This window comes from Toxotes jaculatrix, chromosome 19 (genome assembly GCF_017976425.1).
Source record: "Toxotes jaculatrix isolate fToxJac2 chromosome 19, fToxJac2.pri, whole genome shotgun sequence".
In the NCBI taxonomy this organism is placed as follows: Eukaryota; Metazoa; Chordata; class Actinopteri; family Toxotidae; genus Toxotes; species Toxotes jaculatrix.
In genome coordinates, this window is record NC_054412.1 from 18,132,736 (window position 1) to 18,152,064 (window position 19,329).

The 19,329-nt window shown below is 39.3% G+C and overlaps 1 protein-coding gene across 1 annotated transcript in view; it reads left to right on the top strand.

The window, feature by feature from the left end:
- The first annotated feature begins 206 nt into the window (after window positions 1–206).
- Window positions 207–19,329, top strand: part of opn5 (opsin 5) — a 35,328-nt gene continuing 16,205 nt past the window's right edge. The window contains exons 1-2 of the mRNA XM_041064693.1: window positions 207–296; window positions 13,240–13,386. Coding sequence (XP_040920627.1) covers window positions 13,254–13,386 — 133 coding nt within the window. The 5' untranslated portion in view covers window positions 207–296; window positions 13,240–13,253. The remainder of the gene's footprint in view (window positions 297–13,239; window positions 13,387–19,329) is intronic.

Consider the following 19,329-nt stretch of genomic DNA (forward strand, 5'->3'; position numbering starts at 1 on the left):
TTTATTCTTTAAAGCTCACCGGAAGTTGTGATTCCCCTTTCTTGACGGAGCTCATTGACTATATAACAAAATGATCGCTAAAGTGATCCCCGACACATTTACTTGATGCCGCCGCTCACAGGTGGAGGGATCGAGGCTCGGAGGTGAAGCTGACCCGCAGGAGTATTATACAAAGTGTGTGCGTTCATTCGTCCGGACCTGAAGAGACTTCCTCCAGCTGATCGGGATCTTCCTCTCACACTGGAACAGTTTTATTTGGGATTTAAACTCCGCTCGTGATGACCGATGATCACAAGGTGAGAGACGAACCGAAGCCTTCAGGGTTTAGAACATGTTCCCTCTGACAGAGAACGTGTTCTAAACAGTGCAGTGTGGGTTCTGCTGTAATGTTTTCTTCATGTTTCACTCAGATGATCTCAGCTGAAACTGACTGACACTGTTGTGGCTTCATAAAGAGGAGGAATCTCTAACCCCGGGAATCTCCCTATTAAAAAAATAATGTTAATTTAAGGGCCAATATGTGCACGGAAATGTCCTTAAAGTCAGTCAGTTGGGCGCAATTTTCCACGCTGTCTAAAATGTTGCTCCCTTAGTTTAGCTGGTTTTTGTTTGTTTGTTTGTTTGTTTGTTTGTTTGTTTGTTTGTTTGTTTGTTTGTTTGTTTGTTTGTTTCAGATAATTCACTAAATGTCCAGGGGCCAAAATCAATCCAGATGAGAGAAGCCCCCATGTCTTAAAAACTAAACTAATATATATATAGAGAGAGCGATTATTATTCGTATTATTAATATTTATTTGTATTTAAACTGTGTTTTCTTTTTGTAATCCAGTATGGAGGCACTGACCCCTCACACACCTGATGGACAAAACAAAATACAGAAATGATCATGGAGCATTGTTATGCCAGAATAAGAAAATATTTCAAGCTTGTATGATATATAGGTGATATACCATGTCTTTTATATGGACCATTTCAGGGATCATTTACATACAAGAACAGAACAGTGTAGTATGTTGTCCTGCAGAGTGATGTAAGTCATGTTTGGGGAAAATAAGACCATGGACAGATTTCTAAATTTATCATAACTAAATTGTTAAAAGCTTCAGAAATCCAGGAGTAGTGTGCAGCTGTGGTCTGTGGAGAGTCCTAACCAAAGTAATTTGTCATTTTCTGTAGCAGCAGTATAATATCATGTTTAAAGGCAGCTCTCATAAAACAAGGAAAGGTCACGTAGTATAAACCTTAATAAAACAAACCAAAGTAAGTTTTTTTTTGTTTTTGTAGAGCTGACTAAATGGATATTTCAGAAATTTAGGCCACATTTGAAATTCTTTCATTAGACTCATGAATGGCATGCTGAGGACTAAGTCCATCAAAATTTGCTCAGTTATGTTAATACACAGCCTTTAGTTTTCTCTGGTTTAAGAACCTCAGACGCCAGTAATCTGAATGTAGACCTTCACCTTTAAAATCAGAAGAAAAAAGTCCTCAGTCCTACAGATAATTTACAGTAGTTATACTCTTTTGTTTAAAATGGCCAGGTCTGCAGGCTGAAGTATGGATCTGTGAATATGCTTTATAATGAAGGATGAAGGTCTTTAAAATGTACTGATGAAAGGGCTTGATTTTATAAAAGAATAATATGTGATAATATTTAAGTGTTAGAAGAAGCAGAAAAGATAGATGGAGAGTTAGTATATAGGATGAGGCAGGCTGCTGCACAAGAGTTTACTTGCACAGTGGGATTTTCAGTGAGACCAGGTTGAGCTATTCTTCCTGCACTGTTATGATATTTTCACTTTTTTAAAAGAAGATAAAACTGCAGAGGCTCAAAGACAGCGTGAAACAACTATATAAGGAGGACATGTGCACAGTGAATAGTGCATTATATTTTAGAAGCAGATCATGTGTTTCGTTTGAAACATCCCAGCTGTCAGATAAATCTAGCGGAGTAGAAAGTGTGATATTTGCTTCTGAAACGCAGTGGAATAAACTTATGAAGTACTGTAAAACAAAAATACGTAAAGTTTTATTTTTATAGAGCATCAAATCATAGCAGAAGTTACCTCAGTGCACTTTTCATATAGAACACCTTTAGACTGTACTCTTTCTAAGGTTATTTATAGAGACCCAGCACTCCCCCATGAGCAAGCACTTGGCGACAGAGACAAAGAAAAAGTCCTTTTATTGTAGCAGTGGGTGTTGAGCAGGATCACATGGACAGATCCAGACGCTGCAGCTCCGGAGGCACAAATACCTGCAGCGAGTCACAGGAGGAGAAAGGAGAGAGATAGGAAAGCACAAAAACTACATGAGAGAGCAGAAGCCAAGTTAATGACGCGCATGAAAGTACCCGAGCCTCTGTGTGATGGCACTGAAATTCATCATCGACTGTAAGTCTCTGGAGCTCCTCCTGATCCCAGCCCCAGCACTTCACCTCCTCGGGATGATTTCCTGACAAGATTGAGAGTGACACTGTGTCTAATTCTGACCCAGGTCATATCTTATTTGAAAAAAAGAGGGCAAGTTGTTATCCTTGAAAAGTTTATTCAGGGAGCTTGAAAGTAGCTGAAAAGTTATTGCTGGTCATATGTAAATAAGTGTGGGAACTGTGTGTATCAGTTGGATGAGCGAAGCAAGGCTAGAGGTTTTAGTTTACACTGTCTGCATTCATGTGAGGTAAAAGTTGTTTGCACTTTTGGCAAATTCTGAGAGATTATCATCACAGAGTCACAGTGTTACTGCTTCATTTACCGTGAGTTTGAATAGATAAATAAATCAAAGAGCTGCTTGGAAACTCATGTTAGTTTCAACATGAAATACCATCAAGGTTTGAACACAGCAAAAATACATATATGAAGAAAACGTGTATCTGAACAGAAAAGGTTCAGTCCAAAAACTGTAAGGATGTTTTTTGTTTTTCAGGCTTTAATTTCCCCAAACATGACACCAAGCCTGAGAAGTGCATGAATAACCAGACACCAGACGTAGTGCAGGTCGGGCTTGAACATGGTTTAATAGCCTGTTTCATGTTTTCTTTCCATTTCTTTCCGATCGTGTCACTGGACCACGCACTGGTTCATCTTGAAATATCAACATTGTCCAAATCATAACGAGTTAGGTTGTTGTCCATAGAACAATTCAGCCTGAAACATAAACAGCATAGTATATAACCAAGACTGACATGTATTTAATAATAAGCTGAAGTGATGAAGTTAGACGGCACAGGGTCAGAGCCTGAGGTCCAACAAACTGCCCCTTCACTTTTAAATGTATTTAAGTTTTAAATAACGTTGTCTATAAATTTCAGTGTCCGAGATTAGGATCTAAACTGGATGAGTGTAAAAGTGTTTTCGACTCTGCCGAGGAAAACAGAATCCTTGTGGTCAAATTGGATTATATTGACTTTAAAAAATGTTCTGAAATCAACCTGTTACAGAAGTGTTAGATTTAACTGCAGAATGCAAACCTCCCCCATTTCCCTGATAAAAAAACACCAACAGCATGACCCCGGTGTCCTCAAATTTAGCTGTGGCCCTGGTTCAGAATTATTATTGTTAACCAGGCCAGATGTGACAGCAGATTGTGTCCAGCTGTGTTTCATGTGCTGTCGTAAATGTTTCATCACTTTCCGCCGCACAGACAGATATAATAAGCTCATGATAAGTGAATTTTAAAAAGTTTGGAAAATTTTGCTTAGGACCCCCAGAGGGCTTTGGCAGGAGTGACTTACAGTCGTGTCAAAGTGTGACTTTAAACCTGGGCCAGTGGCAGTGTTAGCAAGATTGTGATTTTCTATATTTTGTGTTATTGTCCACGTGGATACAAAGCCAACAATGAGTCCATTTCTCAATATTTCCTCACTTCAATTTGTGATTTAGCTTCTCCTTTCTTGTTTTTTCATCTTTTTTTTTTTTTTTTTGTTTGGATGTTCGTTTTTATTTTACCGCACTAATCAAACTGCGTGAAGGTATGAGGAAAGATCAAAGAAGTGTTAATTATTAATGGCTAATGCTTTCATTTCAGTTACAGGAGCGTAACACATATAATCATCCTCAAATGAAACACAGGAATAACAACAGTGGAGGGAGCTTCTACATGTTATCATGAGTTTATTCAGGTTACTTTCTTTGTCCTTGTGCTCAGATTTTTTTTCCCCCTTGTTCTTTTCTGTTTATTTTGGATCATTCAGCTGTTCGTGGTGCATTGTTCAGCTCTCACCACAAACATCCCAGACATTCCCAGCATATTAAATCCATAATGTGTATATAGTGTACTCTTTGATGTGGGGAGCATTTTGTTTTGTATTCCAGGTCACATTTGTATATGCAGAAACCAGAGAAAGTGTTTCCCCTTTAGATGTTTGCTGGGGGTGCTGCAGGCAGCACTGTGTATTGTGCCAGTTTGGTGCCCACATTTCCAGCCACAGAGTGACACTCCACACAGGACTGTCATGGTTATCGACCATGACAATCTAATGTGTTTAGTCTCCTAATCAGACTAATTAAATCATTTGTGGAAAAGCAGCTCGCTCTTTGAAAGGCACGCTGACTTGGAGCTGCACATAAACATAAAGGAAGATCTCCATGTCTTACTGTTTAAAGCGTTATGTGCAATATTTTTTTTAACATTTTATTTTTTTTTTTTAAAACCGTAACCATCATCGTATCGGCTGCCCTCTTTGTTACTGCTGCTACGCCGTTCAAGATTTCCATTTACCACTGAAAATTCTTCGTATCTTTTGAAGCAGTGTTTGCCTGATTTCAAGAGACTGTATCAGCTAGCTAATTAAACTAACATTACTTTCATAAGTTTGTTGACAGCACTTTCCCAGTTGACTTGTTTTAGAACGATCCTGTTAAAAGGGTCTTAAATTTGCTCTTAAGACCTTTCAAAATGCACTTCTGTGTCTGTCCAAATAGCTGCTAAATCACAGCAACTAACATGCAGCTAAGTTTATCAACGTAATATCGACACAACACTTAACTACCCCAAAAAAACTGTCTTACTCATCAAGAGATTTAAATGAGGCTTTTAGACTGCTATGTATTGTACACCGTCTGTACGGAGAAGTCAACACTCACCAACATCACGTTAACCTAAATGAGTGGAACCCATTTCCTTCTTCCTTATCAGAGATCATGATGTGGAAACTTGTTATAGTGTGTTGGGCTGACCTTTCAGTGCAGACAGCGCCTTATTGATATAGTATAGAAAATAAAAGATATCACTACCAGCCTGAAGTTTGCCAAGGAGCACTTTAGTTCTCCACAACATCACTGGTGAAGTACAGTGGAGGGAGCATTGTGATTTGGGGGCTGCTTTGCTGCCTCTGGGCCCCTGGGCAGGACCCCCATCACTGAGTGGGTAATGTCAGTAATGTCAGGGTGGCCCGCTGCCAGCTGAAGCTCAGCATAACATGAGTGATGCAGCAGGACAATGAGAACAGACTTTGAAGTAAATCTACCACAGAATGACTTCAGACAAAGAAAATCCACCTTTTGGAGTGGACCAGTCAGAGTCCAGACCTTAAACCAACAGAGATGATGTGGAATGAGCTCAGAGAGCCGTTCATACCAGACATCCTGAGAATATGAGCTGAGGCAGGTGCATAGGGAAGAATGATCAAATATTCCTCCTAAATGTTGTGCAGTTCCAGAAATGCTTGTTTTGAGGTCAGTGTCGCCAAAAGAGGTTCAACCTGTTAGATCCAAGCATTTGACTTCATCCACCAGTATTGTGCATGTTTAATTGTCCATACCTGTGACATAGATCACATTTCATGACCACTTAAGCAAGAAGAAAAGGAGGTCATTTCAAAGGGTTCACGTAGTTTTTCTTGCCACTCTTGCTTGGTGAGTAGTGTCAGTATCTGACAGTAACATTCCTAAAAATATATACTGAGCGGTGAGTGGTGATGCAAGACACAGAGTGAAGGCTATGAAAGGTTAAAAAGCACTTCCAATCACTTTTTATTGTATCTTAAGTCATTTCTGAGGCCTCTGGGATCAGGAAATCTGTCTCTCTTTGATGTGCTGTAATATAGTGTTGGTTCTATGTATCTATGTTCTTTTCTGCAGGCACTAACTTTGCAGGTTTATTTTTAATCTCTACTGACAGAAAATAACAGTATCTGCTTGGAAGCAAGGAAAAGCATAAACATAATGCTGTGGTTGTTTTCATTAGAAAAACAACCACAGGTCTTTAAAGCTGCATTAATTCATATTTTTATAACAATAACTGATGAGCGGATGATGTGTAATGTGAAAGGGGTTGCTTGTAGTGACAAACACATCATTGTGGATTATTGTTTTGGTTTTTATGACCCTCAGCTTTACTGTTCCCAGGAGCCAGCTGTTAAAAAAAAAAAAAAAACCCACACACTCATACAAACAAAAATCAAAACAAGAAAAAAAGCTCTCATGAATTAAGTGTACATTTCAATGTTGGTTTTGTAACTTGTTCTGCTACATTAAGTCACACACACACACACACACACACACACACACACACACACACTTAAATATGCACCTTTAAGAAGTTCCAGATGCATTCACATTCAGATTTAAGTATATTTATTTATCTAAAGATGTGACTTACAGAACGTTGTATCTAAACATCAGCACATGATGTGAGTGTGTTGGCTCTGAGGTTCCACTCTCTCCATGCAGCCTATAAACTTTATAGTGAAATTTAAATTTAAATTTACATTGGTCATGTGCTAATAGCAGAAGCTGTTGTTGAATTGTTCTGCAGACAGTTACACAGTTAGCTGAGCAGCACAGACATCATTCACTGATCCCCATGACTAATAACCAATATGCACTGTCCCCAGTGGCAAAGAGGTGAATTTCACCTTGTTGTGTAACAGGGTCACATAAGAAACCCCTGTGCTGTGATTTGCAGGTGTTGCTTTGACGCCCTTGCCCTGAGCAGCGTGCATAACGCACATTTTTCACAAATAATACCCTAAAGATCTGTGCTTTAATTATTGTGATAAAACAGACAAGCTTGCAAAGCCTTATCAACACAATGAGGATTCATCTCAGTCTTATTTGCATAAGAGTAAAATTACCTTAGGACATATGGTGATTTGTGTTAACTGCAGAGGCGAGAGAATAGACCCTACTGTAAAATCTGTGAAGCAGGCTTTGAATGCGTTTTGAGCTCCAGCCTCAGTTTTTAAATCAGTAAATGAGTTCTGAATCATGACTGTGTGCACATTTATTCGCTGCACTGATGAGTTAAGCATGTGCCATTAGTTCTAATCCTCCACATTTATAGTGGTCCTCTGGTAGAGGGCTTGTTTAATGAGATTACTTGCCTGCTACACCTTACCTGCTACATGACTGTGCTGAAAGCAAACACACAGTATGCGGTGCTCTTTGCTTTTCTTGGGTAAATTGAGGAGAAAGGTTATTTAAGCCAAATGCCAGTGCTTTATTGGAAGGAGAGGACAGGAAGTTTACAGGCAAATTAAAGGATAAAATAACTCTTAACCCACATGATAGAAAGAGGTTGGGAACATGTACAACTTCTTAATGTGATAATGTTTTGTATTGAGGGACTTCTGGCCCTTCTGGTCCCTTTCAGTATATATTATTGAAAAAAATCTTTATTCATACAGCTGATGTCAGTCACTTAATTTAGACAAAAGAGCATGGATTGAGGTCAGAGGGCTCCAGAGGTTTGAAGAGTCATTGATGAATAATTGCAGATAATCTGTGGATCAACTGTGATCGGACTTAAAACCCCTGCCATGAACTGAACCCACATCAGCTGCCCACAATTAAATGAACTGAAAGAATGAAGTTACTTGGTCTTGTGATCTCTCAGAGCTCTTTATTCCTGGATGCACAGGATTTCACGGCCTCATACTTTAGACTCAATCAATAAGCTCGTAATTCTATCAAGATGGGCCTTGTGAGCTAATTCCTCTGCCTTCTTCACTGCTGCCAATACAGAATGACATTTTTAGTAGGGCTAGGAATAAATATGAATGTGATTTATCTGCTAGATCTTGGAATCATGATAATGACCCAGCATCACCTCTGTGACGCTTTTAAGCCTCATTTTTAGCCTCATTCTGCTTTTTATCTATTTACTTTTTTTAAACTCATGAGCTCAAAATAAAGACGCCAAACTGCAGACAGACAGAAGACAGCAATGATGCTAGCTAGCACAGCAGGGAGACCAGGAGCGTGGTAATGTTACCACCCCTGACCCCGTTAGATCAGATGTGGTAGCAGCCTCCAACGGGTTGATTAACCTTGGTATGTTTACCACATTGGTGGGTTTCATGTAGCTTGTTGACATTGATGAGGTTCTCTGTTGCCATGGGTACGAGCAGTGCAGTGGATCCATGGAGTTAAATGGAAAGATTTCTCTTCCCGCTTTAAGTGTTTCGGCCGAGTTCATCCCCCAGTATTTTTTGCAATATGGCCAGTATCAGTGTAAAATCATTATAGTGTAATCCATCGAGACCCTTGGTAACACAGTTTTAGCTAAGCAAATGCACAACTACTAAGCAGCTCATCCAATTATGCCTGTGTATGAAGTGTAAGAGCATCATCTAATGCTATAGTTTATGTAAATACTACAGGTTTTAAGTCACAGCCTTTCAACATTAATTGAGGAAATAATTTGAGTGAGAGCAAAGCTCACACCACCATGATCTTGTTACCTATGTAAAACTTAAGTCTTTTTTTTTTAATAAAGAAGAGGATTTTTTACATGTACCCTTGTAATAGCAACTTTTATGAAAAAAACAAATGGAGGCATAGCCACAAGTTTGAACCAATGTTAAAAGGGTACATGGATTCCAGTATTAAAGTATGTTTCTACTGTACAGTATGTCCTGTTATCGTGTTTGCACATCGGGAAGGAAGTGGTCATTCCATCTGCATCCTCTAATTTTAAGTACGTGAGTGGACAATCACTCACATCTTACCCACCATCAACTATTCAGAGCCTGCACGACTAGCATTAATCCGTAGAATGCTAGTGCTTGTGCTCTTTGTTTCTGCCCAGGTCATAGGAAGTTTGTTTATACTAGACAGTTCAGGAAGAAGTGTGTTCTTTATGGAGTGAAGCGAAAACAAAGGATGTGGAGGTCAGGCTGATGGAAGATTGTGTAGTGCATGTGATGTTCACACTACAGACTGGAGGCCAATAATTAATATTGTCTCTTTTTAAACCATGACCGTGACTTTTTTTTCCCTAACCTTTACCGCTCTGAGATTCACCATACATCAATCCAGCTGTAGCTGCATGTGCTGATATTGTAAGAAAAAGATATTTTAAAACATTGGATGTAAGTTGGAGTTTTGCAGAATCAGACAATATCTGATGATATTCTGTTTAGTGAAGGGGTTACTTGGCTTATTTCCACTTTGCATCAGTGAAAGCTGTGAGTCTGTTATGACCTGAAGAATCAATCATTTTTCATTATAGAGTCTTGTAAACAGCTTTATGATACTGTAGCCTTAATTGCAGTGTTGTCAATGATCACTTCAGTGTGCACAAACACAGTTAATGACAGTGTTTACATGTTTAGTATGTTCATATAGAACAACACAATACAACAGATACAAAGTCTACTTAGCTGTGTAGAAGTGTCCTTTAACTTTCACCGATCAGTCGGTAGCTTTTAGCAGTGAGGCTTCTCTCAGCACTGACTGAAAGCACTGTTGCCGGCTCAGCTGTGTTATACAGTGTGTTACTTCCAGGTTAGAAGCTTAATGAAGGACTGCAAAGGCCACGTTCAGTGTGATAATCTCTTGCCTATAGATAGGTGGCTGCTGAACTATTAACCTTACAAATAAAGCTAGGCTCATAAATTGCCCAGGACTGTATTTTGGCTGATATGATCTCATTGCTGATGGTATCAGTGGCGAGTTAAGTCAATTTTATTTATATAGTTCTAGTTCATAACAGAAGTTATCTCGGGGCACTTTTCATATCAAGCCAGTCTTTACAGCTCTCTTTATAATATTATCAACAGAAACCCAACATTTCCCTCCATGAGCAAGCACTTGGTGACAGTGGAGAGGAAAAGCGCCCTTTAACAGGTAGAAGCCGTGACCAGGACCTGGCTTATGGTGGGCTGCTGTCTGCCTGGGTCCGGCTGGGTTGAGAGTCTTCTGATTATAATCAGAAGACAATGACAGGGCTCTTAATAGTACTCATAATAAGACTAACAATAACAATAGTAAACCTAATGGTAATACGACTAATAATAATAATCAGTGAGACAAATAATGGGGCCAGTAGGGGGTGCACAGCCACGGATCCTCTCTGCACCTGCAGAGAGTGACAGGAGAAGAGAAGAGAGACATGGAAGCACATGACTATGATGCATGTTAGAAACTATGTTTGAAGTAATTTAGAAGCAGTGTCTCCATTACATAGTTTGTCCATCAGGGAGCAATGAGAAGTTTCTAATTTCCCAAATATTGATATCAGCATTGGTCTCAAAAATACACTAAGGTTGGGGCTATACTTTCAATGTGCTTTAGTGGACCTGGTTGTTTTTTTTTTTGTTTGTTTTTTTTATCATTACAGATAAAATATTTAATATTTAACCATATTTAATTAGTGATTCAAATTGTGAATAAAAAGTGACAGCCCACGTGTGTATTGTGCAAATGTCTTAGCATGGAACATCAGGTCATTAGCCCTGCCTATTGATCTGGGCAATCAGCTTCAGGGCCAAATACACACACACACAGACACAGACACAGACACAGACACACACACACACACTGCATTCCCATCTGATTCTTGTACAATTCTGTAACCTTACTACTATTTGTATGATGCACCAGGAATTTCAGCAATATTTCATCATGTAATAGGGTGACATATACTGCATGTAGAGATTACACTACACATGTCATATGTCATGTCTTGGCTCCCTTCATTTTATTTTCACTGGGAGAAGTAGGAGCACTTCGAGATGACTTTCTGATTGGGAAGGAGTTGTTTGAACTGAGCTTGTATTCCAAGGTCCATTGTACTTGCCATAGCAATAAATGTGGAGGACAGTGCTTCTGAAAGAACTAGTCAGATTGCGAGAATGTTAGAGATCAGAGATATGGAAGGCAGCATAGGATATGAAATTGAAAATCTGTGTCTTACTGATGTTTTTTTTTCCTTTGTTTATTGTGGGTATGTTTATGAACTGTAGCATGTGCACATTGTCCTGCAGGAAGCAGGTATTGCTATGACTCCATTACTGTACACATTCTTAGATAAAAAGAAAAGAAGTGTGCCTATTACAGAAGCTTATCATAAGGGTAATACACTAAACAGTACTGTTTTGCAAGTAGGTTTTTATCCACACCATTTATACCTCCATTTATAACCCCAAACAGAACATGTCCCATTAAGAATTCAATAGGTATTTTTTTCTTGTCCAGTTCCTCATTAACCCGGGGAGGGGAGGGGGTTTGTAAAACAACCATGTGCTTCTTCCAACAATTCTAACAGAATCACCAGGCAGATGTAAGACACAAGGATCGAGGTATGTTCCCTCACTTGCTTCCTCCAGGCTTTACAGAAAAGGTTTAGGTGTAACCAACAGAATATATGCGTTTTAGTAGTTTTTGGTTTTTGTCCTGGAAAAATGGATTAACAAATCCTCAAAATCGTGTGGTCTCATACTGCTCTTCCATCCTTTTCCTTTTTCAATTTCTTTTTACACCCTTGCTTGATGGATGTTTTCCACAGACATTTATTGTTACACCTAGATTTTCTCGTTACCAACATAATCATAAAGCAGAATGCCGACCTTCAGTCTGTAAAATAAACAATAAATACGCCAGGACACTTATTTTTAGTAGCTTATGGCCCATATTGATCCATAAATCAAACAGGGCCCTCCATTTTTCTTGAATAAAGCTCTTCTGTAATGACAGTTGGATTGAGGTTACAGCAATCACAATGCAGACTCTGTAGGTTGGGTGCCTGTATCTGATGGTAGATACCGGTCAGTACTACAACTTCGACTTAAACAACCATATAGGTCGTACTAAAATCTGTATTTTTTATATTAAGATCACATGACTGTTTCATTTAGCAGCACACCTACAGAGAATCATCAGCCTACTCTGCAGATCCCAGATAGCTCATTGTTAATTGGCTTTCAGCGGTTCCCCATCAGGGGGTCGCCACAGCAAATCATTCGAAACTGACGATTCGCATGTTTCAAATTTGGCACTTTGTTTTATGCCGGATGCCCTTCCTGACACAACCCTCCACACAGGGAGAACATGCAAACTCCACACAGGAGTGCCCAGACATTGATAAAATTGTATAAATGAAATAATAAAAAAAATAATGTGAAACTTTGTTTACGAAACTAATAAAACTTAACTCAATAATGCAATGTTCACTATTCAAATTTTATGAATAGCAGTTTTATGGGTCTTCATTTTTATTTGATTTGTATTTCAATTTTTTTTTCCAAAAAGCTGTTTTGACAATGATGTTGTCATCACTCTCCCAACTACCAGTACCAAACACTGGCTTATCACTTTGATCTGTATTACAGGTTTACAGTTGTATATGTCCCATGTTATGATCAGTGGGTGGATTATTGGCCTTCACGGCACAACGTTTGATGTGTTACAGCAGGAAAAACACAGGTGTTACTACTAACATCAGTGAGGCCATGACAGTGTGTCACTGTGCCAACATGAACTCCACGAGGACCCTGATACTGAAGCACCTGATTCAGCTACAGTTCATTTTATTGTTCACACAATAAAATGCTTTTCCTATTGTGACGTGAAAATGTTGTATGTGAAAAAGGCCAGTGGTGTGTACCTTTTCTGTTTTCTTGAACATGCACAACTGAGTCAAATCTGAACTGGAGAAGACGTTCTCATCAGTCAGGAAAGCTGCAAAATGTGTTGTTGTTGTTGTTGTTGTTGGTTCACTTCTCTGCCAGAGTGACGTAAGGCAATCTCTTGTTGACAGTGTGACATCTGTTTCTGATTGCTGGTTTTGGGGATGTCATGATATGGAGCATGTAGGTGTGTGAAATGTGTTTTTTGCATATTGGCTCCAGAGTTATTGCATGTGTGTGTTTGTATATCATACGCTGCATGTATATGGATATTTATGCAGTTATATGTTCTGTTTACCTGAGATGTGTGTGTGTGTGTGTCTGTGTGTGAACTGTTTTCAATCTGAGGAAGCAGCTTCATTGTTTCAGCCTTTTCCTTCACTTCACAGGAAATTCCCCACTGATGGCAGTGATGGAGAACGAGACGTGGCCACACCCCTCATACGTCCCTCATTATCTGCTCCGCGGTGACCCGTTCGCTTCGAGACTCTCCAGAGAGGCGGATATTGTTGCAGCTTTTTACATCTGTATCATAGGTCAGTCTCTTTTTTGAAAAATGCTCCATCTTCATCTCTTCATAAATTTAATTTTCACTCGAAGTGACATCAAGTGTTGTTGCAATCAGACTTAACGCCCACGTTTGAGGGAGGGTAAAGAAAAATATAATAGGAGTCTGTGGCATGCAATAAATGCCTGAACATTGGTGCCAGAAAACACGTAACATTTTATGAGGCTGTTAAGAAGCAGTTCAGTTTGCTTTTCTCATGTTAGTTGGTTGAACTCTCCAGATGTTGGTGTGCAGGACACACAGGCGGCTGTGTGTAAGGTTTAGCTTGACTTCTTGAAGTCTACCATAGCTCCGAGATAAAATAGCATGAATAAAATATCACATGACCAGATACTCCACAACCCAGAGCAACAAACTCTGGATGTTATCAAGTCTTTTCCCTCCACCTGTGAAATGGCTTTGAGTAAAAAATGGCTTTGACACAGATATATTGATGATATTTATGTTCTCTGGTTAGGGACAGAAGATCCAAGAACTCTTGGATTTCCTTAACGCAGTCTTATTGTTTTAGCAGACTGCGCTCCTGATCGACCTGTGCATTTCATGTCTGTCATCCCTCAAGGCAATGACAGATGTGACCAGTGCACTTCAAAGTGTTATTCTTTAGTCATCCACACTCCACAAGACTTGTGGAGCATAGGAGTAGGACAAATTATCTGATTGATTCAATCTAGGCCCACAGAAAACTGTCTTTGGACTTTATGTAAGCATTTATTTATGCTTAATCTCTTCTGTTTTAGTGTACTCGTGTACATTTTACATTTAGTGTTTATACACTACATTTTCCCAATGTGCAGATGACTGACTGCAATTAATACGACTCAGTAGCAAATCAAATTACTGCCCCTTCCTGGTAATTAAATCCTTTTAGAAACGGCTTCAGGCAGGCAGGAGTACAAAGGGGGCCATTGATGAGATCATGCCTGGTCACAGTATAAGTTCAGTACTGACTGGCAAACCTTCAGTATGTAAAGTTGCTGCATTTTGAGCAACCAAATAGAAGGAGAACATAAACATAAAGGTGCCTGAAATACAATAGGATTTTGTAAGAGGGCTGCTGACCTTTAACCTTCTGACCTGTGAACACTGATTGAGGAGATTAAAACTGATGGGACTTGAGAGGCATGGGCAGCATGAACTGAAGGCCAGTTACACACTTTCTTAAGCAGCTAATGAGATTTCAGGCTGACCTCTGTGTAATGCTTCCATTTAGCCAATAACATGAACATAAACCCAACACTGCACACACTTTTTTTGTGTGTGCCATAACAATACCGTAGCAGGGTTGTAGTATTAGATTGTGTAATGATATAGTGCTGTATAGAAATACTGGATGTACTCATGAGCTGGACAGGGGTGGGGCCGCAGGGCTGGCACAGACACCCCCTGCCCCTTGGACTCTGATTGGCCACCCCTGGTGCTCCCTCTTGCCAAACTCATATGGTAACACAGTTTAATTGTTTGTATCATGGATGGATTACTGCAAGTGCATTAGTGCATGATGCAAAATGATGACAAAATGAGGCGAAACAACTACAAAGGCAGGTTAAGCCTCTTATGTGGGAGGGATGGGCGGCCTTTTATATGTCTGTCCAAGGCTGTTTTTGCAGTTTGGAGTTACAAGTTGCAGCTTTACATTCATATTAATGCATATATTCTAATATGCATTAAAATAGAAGCTTAAACTGACATTCATTACCTTGATTTACGTTACGATAGGTGTTTAATTTACTGAATTATTTTTGATTATATATCATTTCAAATCGTCAAATTAAAAGTAAAATCCTTTACATGCATTACAGTATTACTGCGTGGGTTTACAAGTGAGTTGCTGCCTCCACTCCGCATTAATCTACATTATACTGTAGGCCCCTGTGTCTCTACTTAATTTGAAAGGTGAGAGAGGAAAGAAATACACTATGTGCCTCTTTAAAATATTAGAGCATAGTGATGTAGTCTGGTGTTACATGAATGGTTTGACAACATTTAAGATAAGACAGGGTGAGACACACGTGATGAAATCAAAATAAGAGGTATACTAATGTATAATAATACAATATTGCTACCAACTTTAACTGAGATGCACTTTTGGTATATAAACAGAGATTTAAATTCCAGTATTTATGTTAGCGTGCATCAGGCGTCCTTTTACTGACCTCCCGTCCTCAGCAATACACCCGCAAAATTTGAAGTTGATCGGATGTATCATCTGAAAAGCTCATTGACAGTGATCCAAAATCATCTCGCTGTCCACACCCCTGGAGCTCTCCTAAATTTTGGAGGTAGGAGTTATCTGAGTGAAGACAGTTCATAAAATGCTTCTATTTCTAAATTTAAAAGGGACATTGATCCCTTGGTGGAATTGAGAAGCTTCTCTTACACTAGGCAGCAGCAATAGGACAAGTCAAAGACAATGGTGAATGTGTTTGATGGCTATTGAGGATCAGCTGATCACCACTGTTGGCGGCATTTATTGTGTGTCAAGCTTCAACCTCTTCAAAACACAATAACTGCTATTAAATAAGAGAGAGGCTCCATTAAAGGCAAAGAGAGAAACGTCTGGATGGAGGAAGAGGTAAGAAGTTGTTTACAAATCTGTGCGCATGGATTTGCAACTTCTTTATAAACTATGCACACAGGTTTGTAGAACAAGAGTGCACATTTACGCATATCTCTTTGTGTTCTCAGCTGACCCTGGGGGGCCTCTGTACAATTATAATTCCATGTGTGGTTTTGCATTTATATGATCCACTTTCCCACATGGCTCCATGCGGGAATGCTCCAATAGCCCGGTCTTGGCTGAGAGCCTCTATTTGCTTTCATTCCTCTTCCTGATGCTGTGCATCATATGAGTGCATGGAAATGAGGGGATGTACAGTGCGCTCATTGTATTCTTTATTAATTTAATTTGCCATTTTACTTCAACAGCCTCATAAATATTTGGAATGAATCAGGTTTATTCAGGAGTGAAAAAGATATTTGTGTGGATCAAACAGGTTGAATGGAAAACAGCTGACAGGGCAGCAGGTTTATGACTGAGAGGTTAATTGTTGTTGACCCAGGGCCAGGATTTATTTTATTTAGAAAGCTGCGAGAATAGAAAATAGATGTTTTCTTCTTCCTGTTTCTGAGCTGCTCAGTGGACAGATGCTGGAAGTGATAGTGGTGTTGTTTGAAAGCTCTCGGATAAGAGAATGTACCTGCATTAATAGCTGTGTGGCTGCGCTCACAATGCACATGCATGTGCAAGCTTGCTCTGCATAGTTTACAACAGTAAGTTTAGGTGGTGCTGCTGGCTTTTTCCTGAATAATATTGTGTATAAGTCCATGCATGGCCCACCAGACGTCAGAAAATTGGATTTGATCGAATATAAACGGTAATAAATCCCACACATTCTTTCAGACTGTGCTCATGCAAACTCATTTACACAGAGAAATGCTCCAGAATCGATCATACACTCTGTGGTGCGTTTAGGTTCAAGAAGTGGTGGGGAAACCACTACATCCAGCAGATGTAAAACCAGAAAATACACAATTTGACATAATGCACTGTTTCACATTTTCCACACAGTTTAATACAGGTGATAATCTGACTACCTGGTCTCCTCAACTTGCTGTAATCTGCTTAATTCCACGTTTTGTGTACGCTGCAAGCCCCATGTTAGCACAGTGTCTAGATGACTCCTGCTGCTTTCATGTTTGACAGTCCTCTCAGAAAGATTGCTTTTTACCAGCAGCTTGTTTTATAACATTGCACTTCTGTGGCCATCCAGCTGTTTAATCTGCAGTTTTTCTTCACAAGGCAGACTTTCAAATTTGTGCTGTAGAGGATGATTCTTTTTGTATGTGGTGACTGCAGGAGTTCGCTTCTTTAACAAAGAAATACTAAATTCTGCCCACTGCCAGCAAATGACCTTAACAGTATGTGGCAAATAACCAATCAAATCGTAGAGGATCAGCTTCACCTGGCATCATATTTCTGCTTTACTTTCATTTTCATTCAGGCTTTGGGCGTGTGTATTGTTGTTCTCCCACACACTCAAGCATTTGGTTTTGCAAGCATTGGACTATCCCCACTTGCCTCTCTAGCCAAATGTAATTAAAAACACAATTTTTTTTTACAGTGATAATGTTGTCATCACTGGTCTGGACCACTTTCTGGAGGTCTAAGACACTGCTTCACTAAATGTGTGAATGCAGGAAGGGGTTTATGTTAAAAAATAAATCTGCCAGGTTTTCTAAAACTGACTCCTTCTACTGCAAACTTATTATCACCCTTGTAAATATTAGCAGATCTCTGTTCGCTAAGTTGAGACACATTAAAGGTGTGGTTACATTACATTTCCATCCTCTGAATATTCATCCCAGTTTTCCCTTTACTTCTACCAAAGCCTGCACATTGGACAATTTCAAGCGTGTCTAATACATTTCCAAGTTAGTCCTGTGTATTTCCACATTGTGTTTAGTGCATTATCACACTACCAGACTGAATGGTGTGTGTGTGTGGGGGGGCGGTCGTTCTTGACCTTCTGTAAATTAAGGGACTTGTAAGAGACTCTGGTGTGTTTTAGTCACACCAGAGTCCACAAATGCAGAAGTTCATGACTGACTCTTGGATACATGACATTGTCAGCCGTTATCAGTTCTCCATAAATGTCATCAAGACTTAATTTTTCATTTGATTCGATTGTTCCGGTTGATTTCCTATGACTGCTTTGACGATCACATGTTCATCATGCATCGTTCATCGTTTATAACATGACTGACATTTAGTAAACTGTCAGACCAGATAATCTGGGGAGAACATAATATAAAACGTTGTATGTTTGTGCCTCAGATCATGAGGACGTTGGCTGTTTTACAAAGAAAAACTGATCCTGAAAACTGATTTCAGAATATAATATGGTGTAGTATGACCCTTTCCACATTGCACACAAACATTGGATTTATTATTTGTTTTTACAAGTTACAGAGAAAAAATGCTGTCCCCCACGTGGTTACATATTATGTTGTGTTACATATTTTGTACATATTCGCGTAAAGTTGGTCGACATATTTTCAAAGTAGTTGTTGGATGATTCTGTTGTACTGATAGTGTGTTGCCCAAAAATTGTTTCGTGCATAATTTGAGTTTTTTGTAGAAAAATAGAAAGAGAAAAAATGTGTGTTTACCGGTTCATAAAGAGTTTTTTTCTGCTATATTAGAGTTTCGTAATGTAAACAGTGAGACTTTTATTTTAACGCTTTAAGTAAAGGAAGTAACTCTTCTTCGGCGGACCCGAACAGGAAATGCTAACGAAAAGCATAAAGTTTGATGCTAATAATTCTCACGTAACGTTATTTATGATCTGTCGGGCCTCAGAAAGCACTGACTGTGAGTGTATTGTGGTTTCCTATGTGTTAATGAGTTAAATGCAACGAGTTTGATAACTTTTGTGACGTTTTGATGCATTGATGAATGAATGAATGAATGAACGTGACGTTATTCGTCAGTCATGTGAGCGCTAAACGCTAAACTTGCCGGTTAATTGAATGTTTCTTCTCTGTTTTCTCTTTTCACTTTTAGTTTTACTCCGATTCAGTGTTGTCCCTTCTTCAGGTAAATAAAGGAGCAAGTACGCTCGATTCCTGGCTCTTGAAAAGGAGTTTGGCTGGCTGTAAAGTTTATGTTAACGCTGTTCAGCACAACACATAGACAGGACAGTACAGGTAGACACTATGCATCAAAGTACACTTAAAATGTTAGTCTCTTCACTCTGCTGTATGCTTGTCTCGTTGTTGTGCACAGTAAACTGAGCAGTTTGTTAATAATGAAGCTAAGAGAACAAACAATAAGCCATGAGAATCTGTTTAGTTGTTTTTGGAGAGTCTCAGGCCATTAGATGGAGGCTCCTGTACTTCAGTGATGAGA